We start from the raw sequence: 17340 nt of genomic DNA, 5'->3' as shown, positions 1-17340 counted from the left end.
ATAAGATGGAAGGGACGGCATTGGCGTTCCTTAACTACAAGGAATGTAACAAAAAATGCAAATTAGTAATTCGGGAAGCTAAAATAGAATGTGAAAAACATATCGCCACAGATAGTAAAAAAAAAAATAAAAAATTCTACCAATATATTAACAGTAAAAAGTTTAAACATGTTTACGCTGGAATTAAGGAGATTAAGGGGGGATATGATTTTCATGTACAAGATGTTCAATGGTGACAGCAGCATTGGCAACAAACTTGTTTGAGATTAACTCCATTACAAAGACTAGAGGCCACCACCTAAAGTTGGTGGAGAAAAAATTCCAGCACAATGGGCGAAGAGGGTTCTTTACAGTAAGAGCGGTTAAGGTCCGCCAAGAGTGTAGATTTGTTCAAGCAACTTTTGGACAATTTCTTGAGGGACCGTACTATCCAGGGATACCAGTATCCCTAAGAATGAGATGATGCGTGGACCTATATGGGTTGGACTTGATGGACGTATGTCTTTATTCAACCCCAAATACTATGTAACTATGTAAAATTTATTCTTGCTTTAATGTTCTTTTTTGGACAGCAAAGGCTTTTTCTTGGCCAGTGTCCTGTAGATCCCGCAATAAGTTGGGTTTTCCGGAGACTTGAATTTGCTGAGCTGGCCAGTCCTGGACAAATTAGCAGCCATTTAAAATCCACACCACTTCTAACAAGGTATAAGAATAAAGCACCACTCCTCCATGGCTTTAGCAGGGGAAAGACAGCCGGGTGCTCACTGGCAGGAGTGTGCCCTTTCTCTAACCAAACAGGTATAATATAGTAAAGGAAGAATCCGGCCGCACTCTGTTCCAAGCTGAAGAGTGTCTATGACTAAGCCCAGGACTGTGTGAAACATGTCAGAGGGGGATGGACCTCAGAGAGCACTCTGTGTCACTGATGAACTTTCGAAAAAACTGATTCAGCCACACCACTTGCAGATTATTTTCCTTACAGTTGAATGATTTTATTTTTTCAATCTTTTTAAATTCCTTGCCAGACTCATAGGCATCCACAACCTTTTTTTCTAAGGGTCCGAGAGCTACTTTGATCTTGGCATAATAATACCACACATGTGAACAGCAGAACACCAGACCCTATATATTTGAGGTTTAAATAAGATCGGTGTAACCCAAGGAGGTTCTAAATACTGGCACCTAATCTGCAACATTTGATTCTAATTTCATGGATAAGAAACGGTGGTAAAAGTGTACTTTTTTTCTTGTGACAAATCTACATTTTCATTAAATTAGATTATGAGAATGAATACACTATGCCAATTTTATGTGTCATTTGTTTACGTATGTCACCTTTTTCTGTAGGTATTGTTTGGATGAAAATCTAATATTTGCCTCTTCAAATAAGTTGAAAATGTAAGTTTCCATGGGGCATAATTTCCTTTTCAAATTACTATTAGTAGTTTTGTTTCTCTTTTTGTGTGAATGCAGTGTTTCTCAGTAAGTAGGATGAGCTGCATTCCTTGGTTTAAGAGATAAGGGAATTCAGTAAAACTTTACCACCTTTTGGAGTTATGGACTTTTAAAAGGTCCTGCATCAAATAAAAAAAAAGCCCACTCACCAGTTTTGGTAGCTTTACTGACACTTGCGACAGATTCAGGTAGTTCTTAATACCGCCTCGCTAAGAAACACTATGGCCGTGACAGATTAAAAAAGCATTGTCACCAGTTTATAGATTGGAAAACTGGCGGTAATTAGGACCAACTCTGATCTGGCATACAGAAAATTGCCGGTGCTCAGAATGGGGGATGCATGTACTGGGATTATGAATCTGACAGCTTCTCGTTCATTGGTTGCTAGGATACCAGGCTACCGTCATCCAAGCGACCAATTATGTATCACCGGCCCCATTCAACTGCCGGCTAGGAGATTCCCCAGGCGACAGCTAAATGTAAACAAATGGACTGGGGATGATGGTTGACATTACCCAAATATGGCCATATTTGGATAATGGTGTCAGCCAATATCCCTTCTTGCTTAAGCTTAGTTGTCTCATGTGACTGAGTTTCCCCATCAGGCCCCATTAACTCAGAGTTCCCTTTCAGGCCTGCTCTGCTGCTGATTGACAACAGGCAGTGGGTGGATGTCATAGCTAATAGCAGGCTGGCTATGGCACCCACCCACTGCCTCTTGTCATTTAGCAGCAGAGCAAAACTGATGCAGAAATCAGTTCTCAGAATTCTGCATTAGGTTCCGATCACTGTCAGCGTCACTGGTCCTTAAGGACTATGTCAGCTGCAACAAAAAATTCGGAGATATGAAGAGACCCATATCACATGACCTGTCAAGTAACAAGTTTCCTGTTTCCTTGTCACTTTTTTCTACCATTCATTAGAATGAATGCGGCTTTCCTTCCTTCACATTCTGGAAAGCAGATTTTAAAGCACACAGCTGTGCTTTGAAATGTGCCCCATAAATGACTGACCTTCATGTAAATTAGGCTGTTTAAATCAATGCGTGACTATAATTCCAATTAATTGAGTTGAAAACCATAAAACGTCTCTACCATACCTGATTTGCAAAATATTCAACATCAAGAGCTAGCTGAAGTCTTATTTTGTTGTCATCACTAACTCCTCCATTGTTGCTGTTACTGGAGAATGCAGTTTTACGTGCTTGTTTGAGCCTCTTAAGGCTATCTTCCATTTTTTTTACCGAACTTAGAACATCAGATACAGTTTCATAGTACCTAGGAAAAATGATAAAAACAAAAACAAATATATAAAAGAACAGTATAAAGCAGTCTAAAACCACGTATAAAGCTTAAACAATTGAAAGTTATTTTGATAACGTGGAAAAACAAACACAAATTTGAACAACTACGTTGTGTAATAAGGGGATTTTATTTATCCACTGTAAAATCCTTTTCTCATTGGAGGATACAGCAGACCTCTGGGTATATGCCTGTCTCTAGAAGCCTGACCACTAAGCTAAATTGTAAAGGGATAACTCCTTCCTGTGAGCTGTACCCCTCTGTACAGTGAGCAAGAATAGCCAGCAGTGCAAAGAAGGTAACCATCGACAAAACAACAGTCTGCTAGAAAACACTAGTTCTGAACACAAACCTAAAAACAATAGAAAAAAAACAACATTTGGCAAGATGTGTGTCCCCCAGTGAACTACAGGTGAGTACAAATAATACTTTTTGCTCAAAACATTCATGAGGCCACAGTAGACCTCTGGGGATGTCCGAAAGCAGTCACTTCATATATAAGAGTCTTAAGCCTTTAACCCTTTCGCTGCCAAGCCCTCTGGAACATTTTGCACCTCAGCTGGCCATGCCATTTTTCCCATTGATTTGATTTTCAACTGCTGCGCTGCTAGCGTTTGTAAAAGACCCCCCAAACCATATATTTTCTGAAAGCGCAGGCCGGTAGAATAAAAAGATGGGGCTACTAAATTTGTAGGCCCTGTGATAATTGCGCAGATGTTTCTCAAATTAACATTAAACTGATAAAAATACACAATTCAATTGATAAAGCACCACTAAATTCAGTATCAGTGCACAAAAAAAATATTTTCTGACGAAATCTAAAAGATAAAACTGTATTGAGTTAATAACAAATATTTTGACATTTTAAATTGCGCCTTTTTGCAAAAAGGTAAAAAAATGAAGGAAGGCAAAACTGTAAATAAGCGACTTAGGTTAAAAATAGTTTTTGCGCTGTGTTGGTGTTTGTGTTGTGATAAAATGATACAGGCATATATTTAATTGCAACACAAGGTATCAACGCACGGCAATGCGTCACAAAGCTTTGCTATGCGCTGCCACAGTTTAAATTAATGTTTTTTTAAAAGATTTCTCCCCATTCAAAAATTCATGAATGAACAGGAAGTGATGTAAATCACATCCTCTTCATTCATAACTGGGGACAATTTTCGGCCTAACAAATTCTGCTGCAGGTGGTGTGTTGCGGTGCCATTCATTTATTCTGAAGTAAACTTTATGCCTGTAACACTCCATTTGTGTATTTCATTTTAAATTTTTACATTAAGGATGGTAATTTTTGTTTTTTTTAATCTGATCAAAAAAATGAATCAGGCATATAATTATGAAAATAATCGTTGGTTAATTTTTTTAACAAATGTATTTATTTAATAATTTTATTTATTTTACATTTAATTTTTTTTACTGACATTTCCCTTTTGAAATAGAAAAAGAGGACACAGAGTCCTCAATTTCTTTTTCTGCAGCCTCATCATTCAATGAATGGGAAGCACTCAGTACAGAGGCTTCACATTCATTCAGAAACTGCTGATAGTAAAATATTTACTGTCAAGCAGATTCTGAATGGGGAGGAGCCTCTGTAGTGAGTACTTCTCCCCATTCAAAAATACATGAATGAACAGGAAGTGATGTAAATCACATCCTGTTCATTCATAACTGGGGACACATAGTACTATGTGTCCCCAGTTATGTACAAACACCGGAGTGATCAGATGATCACTCCCGGTGTTTTCTCTGCACACATAGGATCAATGATATTTACCGATCCTTAAATATATATTGGATTTTTTGTCCAATTTTATGTTGTTTTATATAAAAGTTTGGTTATTTTATTATATTGGCTCCGAGTTTTTTAATTCAGATTTTAAATCCATGAAACTAATTAAAATGTCTAATATAATATATATTATGATTAAAGAAAAAAAAAAGTTAAAAAAAGGTGGGAAAGTGCAATTTTCGGCCTAACAAATTCTAATGCAGGTGGTGTGTTGCGGTGCCATTCATTTATTCTGAAGTAAACTTTATGCCTGTAACACTACATTTGTGTATTTTATTTTAAATTAAGGATGGTATTTACATTTTTTTTTTTAGCCGATCAAAAAAATATGAATAAATGAAATGAAAATAATTGTTAGTTGCAGCCCTAGTTGTTTTAGTCAAATAAAGTTTTATTGGTTTTAAACAGGGGAAAAATATATAACATACATAGCACATTTTCAGGGTACATACAGGTATACAGGCAAGTTGGTCCGTAGGTCATCAGCGTATAATGCCGCCTTGTATTCAGTAGGACCTACCGTTACCCCATGTATAGAGGGATAGCCCTAGTTGTTTTAAAGGGAAAGTGTTGTAAATGCTTTATTGAATTCCCCCATTGTCTTCATTGCTAAAAAAGACACCACCACTTTGAGAACTCAGTAAGGATAAGGATACAGAACTCCCTTTTCTCTGTAAAAAATGAGAAAAGGTGACAGACGCAAATGAGCTTTGAGCTCAGACAATCTTTGGTCACAGTACTAGGGATGTGAGCCCACAGGTGAGCAGGTCACACGGGATCCCCCAGGGCATGGAATCTAAGGGCTGGCTGGTGTTCTTCCAGGGACCCCCTCACAAGTGTTTGGACTTAGCTGCATGCTGACCCCAAGGTTCACCCTGCTTGTGTGGAGAGTACCCGAAGACACAGTGCAGGCACGGATGGATGGAGCAAAAGGAGATCCAGATAACGAGCCAAGGTCAGGGCGGGCAGCAGACAAAAATGTAATTAGGAGAAGTAGCCAAGTTGGTACACAAGACATCAGTACACGAGAAGTCAGGTTAGGAATAATTGCACGGAAGGGGCTCAGGAACAAGTGTTCCTGAAGTAGCAGGAAGGGAGGTACATTTTCAGGTGAGGCAGGCGACACCCATAGCTGCTAAGTCAGTGCAGCAAGAGCAGAGCACAAACTTGTGGAACCACATGTGCCAGCAGACCTACAGCACCAAAAGGTAAAAAACAAATGCAATGCAGTAAAGCACAGGTCAGCTCTGCAGCTGATCTCTGACATCTATGGACGGATGTGAGCATAATAAGCATAATAAAAAATCAGCCTCTCAGACAAAGGAATTAAGAATGATAAAACGATATTAACATATTTGCCACAGCTGCCATGACATTTAGAAATCCGCTGTTCCAGCGGGGAGAAAAGAAAGTGACAGCCGGCCGAGCGCTGCAGGACGAGAGCGCTGTGAGCGGCCGGCGTCTCTCCTCCCACACCGCTCAGCTGCCTATCACAGTCCGGCAGAGCGGTGTGGGGGCAGAGACAGCGCTGTCACAGGATGCTGGGCTTTCCTCTCTACACCGCTCGATCAGCCTCCTGTGACAGCGTGTCAGAGAGAAAAGCAATGTACACACACTCAGTGATCAGTGATCGCTGAGTGTGTACATAATTGAGAATATGGTATGTTAACTATATCCTCAATTATGAATGAATGGGAGTGATCTACTTCACCTCCATTAATTCATAATTGTGGTTATAGTAAACAAACAATATTCTCAAGTTATCAATGAACAACAACAACACATGACATATTACACTGTCATTTTTCATTTTACAAAAACAAAGCCAAAATGGAGAAACCATGTGTAAAAAACTAAGTACACCATATGATTCAGTTGCTTGTAGAACCACCTTTAGCAGCAATAACTTTTAAAGTAACTATTTTAAACAGTAACTGTTTTCTGTGTGACTTTATCAGTGTCTCACATTGTTGGGAGAAAGTTTGTCCCACTCTTCTTTACAACGTTGCTTCAGTTCATTGAGGTTTGCGGGCATTTGTTTATGCATACCTCTCTTAGCAAACAAATAAATTATTCCAATCACAATATTCTAACAAAGTCACTGGCGCCAAAGTTCACCCTTCAAAGGTGTGTAAACTTAAAAACTTCTCACAAATGGGCAGCACTTGAAACAGTCAGGGTGTCTGATGTCTAGCATACAGGAAACAGAAAATACAGTGCGCCTCTCTAGTGTAGAAATTGATGGAAATGCCCTCCGCACACCTTTCAGCAGTCCCGGCCAATAATCAAAAGATGGTGCTCGCAGTAACTTGACGGATGGCACCGTGCAAAACACAAAATTGAAAAAATAAGTCACCAGCACTCCACGAATTAAAATGAATGAGTCCTTTTAATGGACAATGATGTCACAGAAATCCAACATGAGCCGACGTTTCGGGGCCACGCAGGGTCCCTTCTTCAAGGCAAGAGATGTGACGGTGTAGAAGACTTTATTAAGTGAAAAATGTTAACAGCAAGAGAGGTACTCACAAACAGCTGATGTTAAAAAGCCTGTAGTGTGCAGGGGTGAATCTGCACTGAATGAACTTCAGATGTCAGTCACATCAGGACCTGCGACAGAAGCAATCCTCCTTCTGTTAACATGACAGGCATAGTTAACGCGTTTCCGGGGTGTTACCCCCTTCGTCAGGACACCGCTCTCCGGCTGTGTACTATGATGGCTAATATTGGAGCTGAACGTTCAGGGCGGGCGGCGTCCAGCTCCTCCCCCCAACCAATCACAACCGGACCGGGGAGGAGCTGGCACGTCTATAGTTGAAAATGGCCGAGTCTAATAGCAGTCAGTGGCTAAACAAAAATTGTACGAGCTAATAGGATGGAGGGGGCTGCTAACATGATTAAATACATCGGATCCATCTCAAAATGATCTGCAAGGATCGCACTAGAAAGGGGGGCGATCCATCACAGATGATCATAATGTCAATGTGCTAGAAAAATTTACCTATTGTTTAGAAGGAAATATATATAAAATATTTGTAAGACAACCTGTGCATAAATAAAATGTATATACCGGTATGCATGAAAAAACACCAAAATGTAAAAACCACACATGAAAAGTGCGTAATGCGAGTAATAATCTATGATAGGTAAAAAAAAAACTATGATGGATACATAGTGGATGAAGGATGATAAAAATTAATGAATAAAAAAATAATTGATTTAAAAATAATATAAATAAAAATAACAAATAGATCGAGTAACTTGCCCCCAGTGAGCTGTAAAATGCTAGGCAGAAGCGTGTGTAGAGGGATGTGAATGGTGGAATGGAAAGGCAGTTATCTGTACTGAAGGCACTGAAGCAGGGTGATGAGGAGGCTGATGGACCCCTATTGGAAGGCTGGAGTACACAGCCTCTCACATAGAAAAGGGGGGTTGACCAGGTGATACTCCGGAATTGTCTAAGCTGCCAGATGTGAACATGAGTTGAGGTATGATGACAGTTCCTCTGTCTGATTAGAGTACTGTGGCTAGTTCCAACCCCTCATTGAGACCTGTAGGAACCAGACTGTTTAGAGAGTAGATCCAATAGGCCTCTCTACGGCAAAGTCTTTTGAACCTATTTCCGTCATCATTGATGGATGGAATCCGCTCTATGCCAAAGACTTTGAGTCCCTCAGGATTGGACCCATGTGTTCCTAGGAAATGCTTTGGTAATGAGTGGTTGTCTACCTTAGTCAAAATGTTCCTCTTCTGTTCTCCAAAACGCACTCTCAAGGTTCGTGAAGTTCCACTGACATAGAGCTTACCGCAAGGGCACAGGATAACATATTGTGATGCATAATTGATGAATTGTTTAACCCCTTCGTGACTGACGACGTACAGTGTACGTCGCCAGCATCGGGGCTGTTTAAACAGACTCCCGGCGACTTTTGCCGCCGGGAGTCTGTTTAAACTTGTAGAGCCGACTGTCAGCTTTACAACAGAAGCGATTCTGGCGCCTTACCTGTCGCCAGATCGCTTCTGTGTCCTGAAGAAGGGGCCGCCCCCCGCCGCCGTGCTTCCCGGGCTCTGTTGCCCCTCCTACGGGCCCGGCCTCCTTGGTGTCCGCGGGGAGCTGGGGAGGAGTGGGGCTTTTAAAGCGTCTTCTGTGGACTTTTTGGGGTACTGCAGTTTTTCGCCGTTTTATGGATGCACACAATTTGTAAACTGGGCATGTTTGGTATCGTTTTACTCGTTGTAACCTCATCTTTTATATTTAATTTAAAAAATTGGTATTTTGTTGTGTTTTGGGGCATTTAATTACATTTATCACTAAATTTGGGGGTATAATAAGGAGTTGAGCTAATATTGCGCAGCATAAAAATTATACCATTATATTGTATAGGGTCTTGGCATTCAGAAAATATATAATGTGTGGGGGTTTTAAGTAATTGTCAGGCCTAAAATGTGGAATATAACATGGGTGCAAAAAATGAAAAAAAAAGGCCTCAGTCATGAAGGGGTTAATAGAAAAAAGTTTTCATGTGGAGCTAAAAAAAACCCTCTTTCTTTCTGTGCCAAAAGAATGGGCATTAAAACAAAAAACTGGGGGGGAGACGTAGTGCGCCGATGACGTAGGACGCCAGACCTAGACTCCGCCCACAAGCCCGGCATGCTACAGAACAGCAACGGCTAGAGACGCCGCTTTGCCCGTGCTATCCCCTCATCCCCTCCTGCACCTTCCCCGGCATTTGAGCACTTATTGTCGGCCGGAGCCACCTGCATAGTCCCGAGATGTCCCCCAGCCGCTCCTAGCACTCTCCCTCAGCCCCGGACTCTATCTCCTCCTCTCCCCTCCACCTCAACACAATATCCCTGTGGCTCCACACGGATTTTTACTGCTGAGCCAAAAGCAGAGAAACAGTGGAACAAACCCCTGGCTTCCCCCATATTTTATTAGATCTATACAACAAGGTAAATGGGAGGAAAAGAAAAAAAAAACAACAGCACCTGAAAAAGTTACAGACAGCAGTACAGCAGACGTCGCCAGAGATGACAACAAGGAACAGGAGTTCCACGCCAAGGATTGGATCCTATTTCTCAGGTACTCGGCCAAGATTGTCACTAGAAGGGGGGGCTAAGCAGGGGGTATTGAAATCTCCCGTTAGAGAACTGTAAGGGGCATGATTGTATAATGCAGGAAGGAACTATATACACATGCTGAAATACATGCTGGATCACCACATAGGGGGAGAGAAGAGGTGCAAAAGGAGATAGAACAGAGTGCAGTCAGTGTTTCAACTGGAAACATGCAAGTACAGGAGAAGGAACAAGAGGGGGGAAGACAACAGGACATAGGAGAGTGCCTGAGATCCCTCCCCAACAAAGAGGATATGGAAAGATATATTACTCGATTGGAAATTACATATAAAGAAGAAATAAAAGGACTTAAAAACTGATATCTCAAATATAGGGGAAAATGTGAGAGGTCTGGAGGAAAGATTGGCTATATGTACTTCCAGAGTGGAGACACAACAGCAAATTATCAGTTATTCCTCACTGCACAAAATAGATGACATGGAAAACAGTTTTTGTATAAGGGCACTTTCCAGATTTCAAAAATTTGGAGTGGGTTTAAGTATGATAATGGGAGACATGAATCTAATATTGGATAATCAATTAGACACTACTGGGAAACCACACACAACGGGAGGTGTTTTAAAAAAACTAAAATGGATAATATGAGATTAGTGGATGGTTGGCGAACATTGAATCCTAAGAAAAAAAGATTTCACCTATTATTCTGTGGTACACAATTCCTATAGCCGAATAGACTATGTCTGGATACACCAGAAGCTGTTGGATTATGCAAGGGTCAGAGTGAATGGGGAACTATCTGATCTTTTCTCAATAAAAAATGGCACCCGACAGGGATGCCCTCTCTCACCCTTGCTATATGTTGTAGTAATGGAACAACTGGCGGCAACTATTAGGAAAAACCCCTCGATTTCAGGAATATCTACTCTAACACAACAACATAAAATAGCACTATATGCGGATGATCTACTCCTCTTAATATCATCTCCAATAATATCAATACCTAATATCCTTAAAGAACTAAAGCACTATGGGGACTTGAGTAACTTTCAAATAAACCTATTTAAATATATAATTAAAAGGATAGAGTAATAACTAGTATAAAGAATAATTACCCATTTAGATGACAGGATAAATACATAGTTTACCTGGGGGTTAATATTCCGAGAGAACTTACCACACTGTATGCTATTATAGAGATTGGATAGATAATATCTTTGCTCAATTCTACTCATGGAATAGTTTAAGAATGTCTTGGATAGGGAGAGTAAATATCTTAAAAATGGATATCCTCCCAAAAATACTATATAGATTTCAGACGATCCCCATTCTCTTACCAGTAGCCTTTTTTAAGAAAATAAAATCAGTAGCAATGAAATTTGTCTGGGCAAATAAAACCCCTAGAATAAGTGCAAAGGACCTGATGAGATCAAAACACAGAGGAGGCCTGGGGATCCCAGACTTTGCACTTTACCATAAAGCGATCTTAATATCCAGAATATTGGACTGGATACATAGGGGTCAAGACAAAGGGGTAGTAAAATTGGAAGATGTTTCCCCAGTGCCACTGAGGAATCTCCCTTGGATATCAGTGGACTGTAGACCTCCGGCATCTACACTACCTTTTCTAGTACAAGCGGTGCTACAAGTCTGGGACAAGACATTTGCTAATTATAACCTTTCTTCTAGGCCTGGACCCTTGACTCCCATCCTAGGCAACCCACAATTCCCACCAGGAATGCTAGCAATCACATTAAATATGGAAAACACTACATATATACAGATGTGGCAAATACTAGAATCAGATAAAGAAGAATTACAAATAAATCTACGACCAGAAAGACAAACCAATGGGAAGCAATGGCTGGAGGCTTTCAGATTTCATCAGACACCTTAGGACATATCAGACCTTAAAATAGGACATTAACCACATTTGAAAAATTATGCATATTAGAAACACCTGTTACCCATACCTTGTCTGTAATCTACGGCATATTAAGGGCAGAAGAAGACAAAGGACATACCAAGTACATGAAAAGATGAGAGCAAGAACTGAGGAGGGAGCTATCCGACAGGGAGTGGGAAAGAATATTTAACATGACACATAGATCTGTCACATCTTCCTTCCATCAAGAAAAGAACTATAAAATTATATCTAGATGGTATAGGTGCCCAGAAGGTATTAGACATATAAACCCAGATTTAACAGATAGATGCTGGAGATGCATTAGGGAGGAGGGTACATATTTGCATAGCTGGTGGAGCTATCCTAGACTGCAGCTTTTCTGGGGAGCAGTATTCGGAATATATAATGCCATAGAGATGCAAAGTTTAGAAAAAGATCCCTTTATGGCCATATTGTCATTAATTCCAGGATCTCTAAAAAAAAGATAAAAAGTGAGATCTTAAGATTTGTAATGGTTGCAGCAAGGGTATGCATATCACGGGGGTGGAAGTCAACGGTCCCACCTACAATAGAGAACTGGGTAAGCACAATGGAGGAAATAAAATATATGTGAAAGAATATTTAACATGACACATGGATCTGTTACATCTTCCTTCCATCAAGAAAAGAACTATAAAATTATATCTAGATGGTATAGGTGCCCAGAAGGTATTAGACATATAAACCCAGATTTAACAGATAGATGCTGGAGATGCATTAGGGAGGAGGGTACATATTTGCATAGCTGGTGGAGCTATCCTAGACTGCAGCTTTTCTGGGGAGCAGTATTCGGAATATATAATGCCATAGAGATGCAAAGTTTAGAAAAAGATCCCTTTATGGCCATATTGTCATTAATTCCAGGATCTCTAAAAAAAAGATAAAAAGTGAGATCTTAAGATTTGTAATGGTTGCAGCAAGGGTATGCATATCACGGGGGTGGAAGTCAACGGTCCCACCTACAATAGAGAACTGGGTAAGCACAATGGAGGAAATAAAATATATGGAGGAGTTAAGTGCAAAGGACCTAGACACAAAGGAGAGTTTACATAAGATCTGGGGAAATCTATATAGAAGGGAAAAGAAATAAAGAATGTATGGTGGGGTATTGAATATATGACCAAGGATATAGATAAGACTTCGGATTGGCTATTTAAGTTGTTAAGGTGGAATAGGACCTGGAGGAGTGGTGAAGTAATAAGGAGGTTGAATGACTATTGGAGGAGTGAGAGAACAGGACAGGAGGTAGAGGGGGAGAGGGAGGGGGGGAAACACAAGGGGGGAAGCTGAAAGGACATATTGGGGAGGTAAATAGAAATAGAGGTATGCACATAATAATAGACTTGATAGGAAATAAATATATACAAAACAAGTACACAGCACGTAGTGAGTGAGAGTAATTAGAATTAATTGAGTAGGTTTACTGGAAGTTGGTAGGAGTTTAGATAATCACATAAGATGGGTTTAGACGCTAGAAGAAAATAGATAGTGTATATCAGTATGGCCACAAAGGCCCTTGCCCCGATTAGTATTCTTTGGAGTTTTAATCCCGCTGGTGGCTATACAGCTCCATAGGTCCTTAGGTCACATATAGATGACTATGGGGGCTTTTGGTATAGAGCTAGTAAGGACAGGATCCTCGTGGAGGATTCCCCAGTGCTTCTTTAGAACCTTGCGGATTTTGAAGGACCCTTGATTATATTCTGTACAAAAGTTGGTATTGAATGGTTCCACCTAATTTTTTGCTTTTTTCTGGACATGTACTTTGTTTCCAGAAGGCTTCTTCCATCAGGCTCACATTATAGCCCTTATCTAGAAATTTCTTCTTAAGAATTTCTCCTTGAATTTGATAGTCAGAGTCCAGAGTACAGGTTCTCCTTAATCTTCTGTATTGACCATCAGGTTCATTTTTGATCCATCTGGGGTGGCGATTGCTCTTTGCGTGTAGATATGAATTGCCTGCTGTGGGTTTAAAATGGGTCTTTGAAATTATTTTACCCCTTTCATCCACTCTGAGCTCCAGGTCTAAAAATACCAAGGTTGTTTCATCTACCACAAAAGTGAAGTCTAACTTGAATGGGTTATTTTTGCAGTGTTCTGCAATTCTTCTGTAGAGCCATCCCACATAATGATTATATCGTCAATATACCTTCCATAGAGTACCAGGTTTGCCCCAAAGGGATTGTTGGACCAAATGAATAATTGTTCCCACAAGGCCACAAATACATTAGCATAGCTAGGTGCAAACCTGGTCCCCATAGCCGTGCCTTTGAGCTGGATGTAAATATCGTTAAGGAAGGAGAAGTAATTGTGTGTCAATATAAACTTTATTGCTTTTAGAATAAAACCTGCTTGTATGGAATTTAAGGAACCACATTCAGCCATAAAGTGTTGTGCTGCCCTCAGTTCGAATTTGTGTTCAATCGAGGTGTAGAGGGAGGACACATCCAATGAGGCCCAGATATAGCCCTCCCTCCACGTGTAATGTTCAAGAACTTCCAAAATGTGACCCGAAGCCCTCACATAGGAAGGCAGCTCCCATACCAATGGTTGCAGAAAGGCATCGATGTAGCTGGCCAGATTGCTGGTCAGGCTATCCATCACTTCTATAATTGGAGGTTGGATTTTTGGGATGTGATAAAAATACAGTGTGCATGGCTGAGATACTGACAAAAATTTGAATTCAGATGCCTGTATAGAATGCTTGCTGTATGAGATCCTCAAAATCCCTTTTAAAGGCCGTGGTAGGGTCACTCTGTAGTTTTTTGTATGTGGAAGTATCTGAGAGGAGTCGGGAAGGAGTCAGTAAGGTAGTCATTTCTATCCTGGATGACCAGACCCTCCTCCCTTATCGGTCTGCTTGACGATGAGGTGTGTATTGCTTCTGAGGGAAGAAATTACCTGTTTCTCCCTTGGGAGAGATTGGTGGGGTTGATACCCCAATTGGAGCATAGCTGCCTGAAATCTTTGTGTACTAGCTGATAGAATGTAGATATATAGTTGCCTTTGGAGTTATAAGGGTAAAAAATAGATGGTCTGACATTTATGTGTCTGATCGCAGGATCAAGAGATTTGAAGGCTTCAATTTTGAATTCTACCCAATCCCATAAATGGCCCAAGGCCATGATAGCTATATTTCATCTGAAGCTGTTTTTTTAATGGCCTCCTCTTTGGGGGTCTCTCCATTAGCAGCTTGGGACTTGCGGGTGTTTTTAAGAGTGAAGTGGCGTAGAGTCAACTTCCGAATGAATCTGTGAAGACCAAGAAAGAGTGAGAACTCATTGGGGCAGAGGCAGGGCAAAAACGGAGACCTTTTTAAAGAACAGATAGTTCATTGTCTTTAAAGGAGAACTATGGGGTCAGTGTTTTTCCCCATAGTTCTCCTTAGGGTAACGGGAGGACACAAACTAGCGTCCTCCCGTTACCCTAAGCTCAGTATACCGCGAGCTGCAGCTCGCGGTATACTGAGACGCCGCAGCGGATCCCGACGTAGATGACGGGATCCGCCCAGCTGCGTGAGTGACAGCTGGCTCTGCCTATCTAGAGGCAGAGCCAGCTGTACCCGCCCCCTCCCCCGTCCGTTCCGCCAGTCAGCGCTGGCAGATCGGAGCGGGGAGAGGGGAATCCAGCCCCTCCCCCTGTCACGGCAGAGAGCCGTGACAGGATCGAGAGGCGAGTGAACCCGGTATGTGTTCGCTCACCACCCGATCTACTGAGCCGACCTGTGACAGTCTCATTGTCACAGGTCAGCTAGAACTATGAGGTTTGTGTGTTCAATGTGAATATTTTATTTTTAGCACTACCAAGTAGTCTTTCTCTGTGTAATAATTTGAGACATCCACTCTTTGGAACAAGAGCAGATTTATCCCACTTTTCTTACAGATCATAATCTAGAAAACTGCATTTCTTGGTGATGTATAGACCCCCGTGAATCAGGTCACCTCTCATATCATGTTTGAGGGTCTCCATGTCCTACCAGTGCATCATCTCCTTTTCTAGTGCATTTTTAAGACGGCAAAAAGTGTAATCATGTTTCTAGAAGTAACATCATTATGACTTGTATGTGTATTGGGTATTACAATGTCTGATCTTAGCTTATCTTGCAGCATATAATTGTTAAAGGAGAACTATGAGGCTATGAGGCGAGTGATTTTCACTCAGCCTCATAATCTGAGCCGACCTGTGACAATGAAACTGTCACAAGTCGGCTCGGTAGATCGGGAAGTGAGCAAACACATACCGGCGCTCGCTGCCTTCTCGAACCTGTGCCGGCAGAGAGCCGTGACAGGGGAGGTACTGGATTCCCCCCTTCCCTGTCCGATCCTCCAGCGCTGGAGCGCCGGGCGGGGGAGGAGGCGGGCACAGCTGGCTAGATAGGCAGAGTCAGCTGTCACTCACGCAGCTGGGTGGATCCACCTAGCGGTATACTGAGCTTTGGGTGACGAGAGGACGCTAGTTTGTGTCCTCCGTTACCCTTAGGAGAACTATGGGGAAAAGCCCTAACCCCATAGTTTTCCTTTAAAAAGGTTCACCCTCCTGTTAAAATCATCCTCAATGGTAGAGGTCATGGAGGCAATACAGTCTTTAGCCACGAAGGCACTAATTAGTAAAACCTTATAACGAAACCAAGGTAAAACTGAAGCCAATTTTAACCGTTTGCTAGTACCTCTATTGTACGTTAACATTTTTCACTTAATAAAGTCTTCTATACTAGAAAGGCGCATGTGTTTTTTCTGTTTTCTGTAAACTTTTATCCCCTTTGACTAAAAATCACATCAGGATACAGCGCTGCATGCTGAAATCACCTTACATTCATTAGCTAAACAAACATATTTTAATTTTACCTACAATTTCTTTTTTCTCTGCTTCCTGGTCCACTTTGGCATAAAGGATGTAATCATACCCAAGCATTGCATCCTGGGAAGGTTACATCAGCTCTTTCTTTCTCAGCATTTCTGAGAAATCTCATCTGTAATTTCACAGGATCTCAGGGAAAGGCATTTTCTTCTCCTGAGATGTTGTATGTCCTAGTCACATGTTCCAGAGTTACATAGTATTTGGGGGTCCATTAGCCCAATTGATGTCTGGGTAATTGAAGTCGCCCATCACGACTTCATTGCCCTCCCTCCCAGCTATTCCTATTTGGCAGTGTAGATTTGCTTCCCCCTCCTCCCCTATATTTGGAGGTTTATAGCAAATACCCACTATAGGTTTACGGCTAGGGTCCGCCATATCTAGCTTTAGCCATAAGGTCTCCACATCTTCTCCACTGTTTGACGTGATATCGTCCCTTATATGTATATTTAGATAGTTTTTAACGTAAATGCAAACCCCCCCCCTTCTCCCACATCTGTCCCTCCTGAACAGGTTATACCCCTCTATATTAGTAGCCCAATCATGTGTGCCGTATAGCCAGGTTTCCGATATACCCGCTATATCGAAGTCCTCTTCGAGTATCATAATTTCAAGCTCTTCTAATTTATTTGCTAGACTTCTAGCGTTGGTTAGATGGTTACATTTAATTCCTGTCTTATGGGACAAAAGTGTATATCCTACTTGTTCCCCATTACTTTTTTTGTTTGGCTTTGGCGTAGGTTGTTCGTTTCTGATTTTATTCACTTCTGAAATCTACTATTTTAACCTCGGTGATTACTTTAACTGTGTTGACTGGAGTGAGCCCACTATCTATTCCTCTATTACTTCTTTCTGTATTATTTTTTTTTATCTAAGATTAATTTATCTCCATTTATTTTAAGTAATTTTATTTTTAT

The 17340-nt window shown here is 41.0% G+C and overlaps 1 protein-coding gene across 1 annotated transcript in view; it reads right to left on the bottom strand.

Annotated features, from left to right (window-relative positions):
• COG2 (component of oligomeric golgi complex 2) overlaps positions 1 to 17340 on the bottom strand; it is a gene marked incomplete at its 5' end in the record, with an annotated part of 124154 nt that overhangs the window by 9571 nt on the left and 97243 nt on the right. Inside the window, one exon of the mRNA XM_018573383.1 lies at positions 2555 to 2732. Coding sequence (XP_018428885.1) covers positions 2555 to 2732 — 178 coding nt within the window. The remainder of the gene's footprint in view (positions 1 to 2554; positions 2733 to 17340) is intronic.

The sequence above is a fragment of the Nanorana parkeri genome, unplaced genomic scaffold (assembly GCF_000935625.1).
Source record: "Nanorana parkeri isolate BGI_ZX_2015 unplaced genomic scaffold, ASM93562v1 scaffold2356, whole genome shotgun sequence".
In the NCBI taxonomy this organism is placed as follows: Eukaryota; Metazoa; Chordata; class Amphibia; order Anura; family Dicroglossidae; genus Nanorana; species Nanorana parkeri.
The sequence above is the reverse complement of the archived record's forward strand: the minus strand, read 5'-3'. Positions and strand labels throughout refer to the sequence as shown.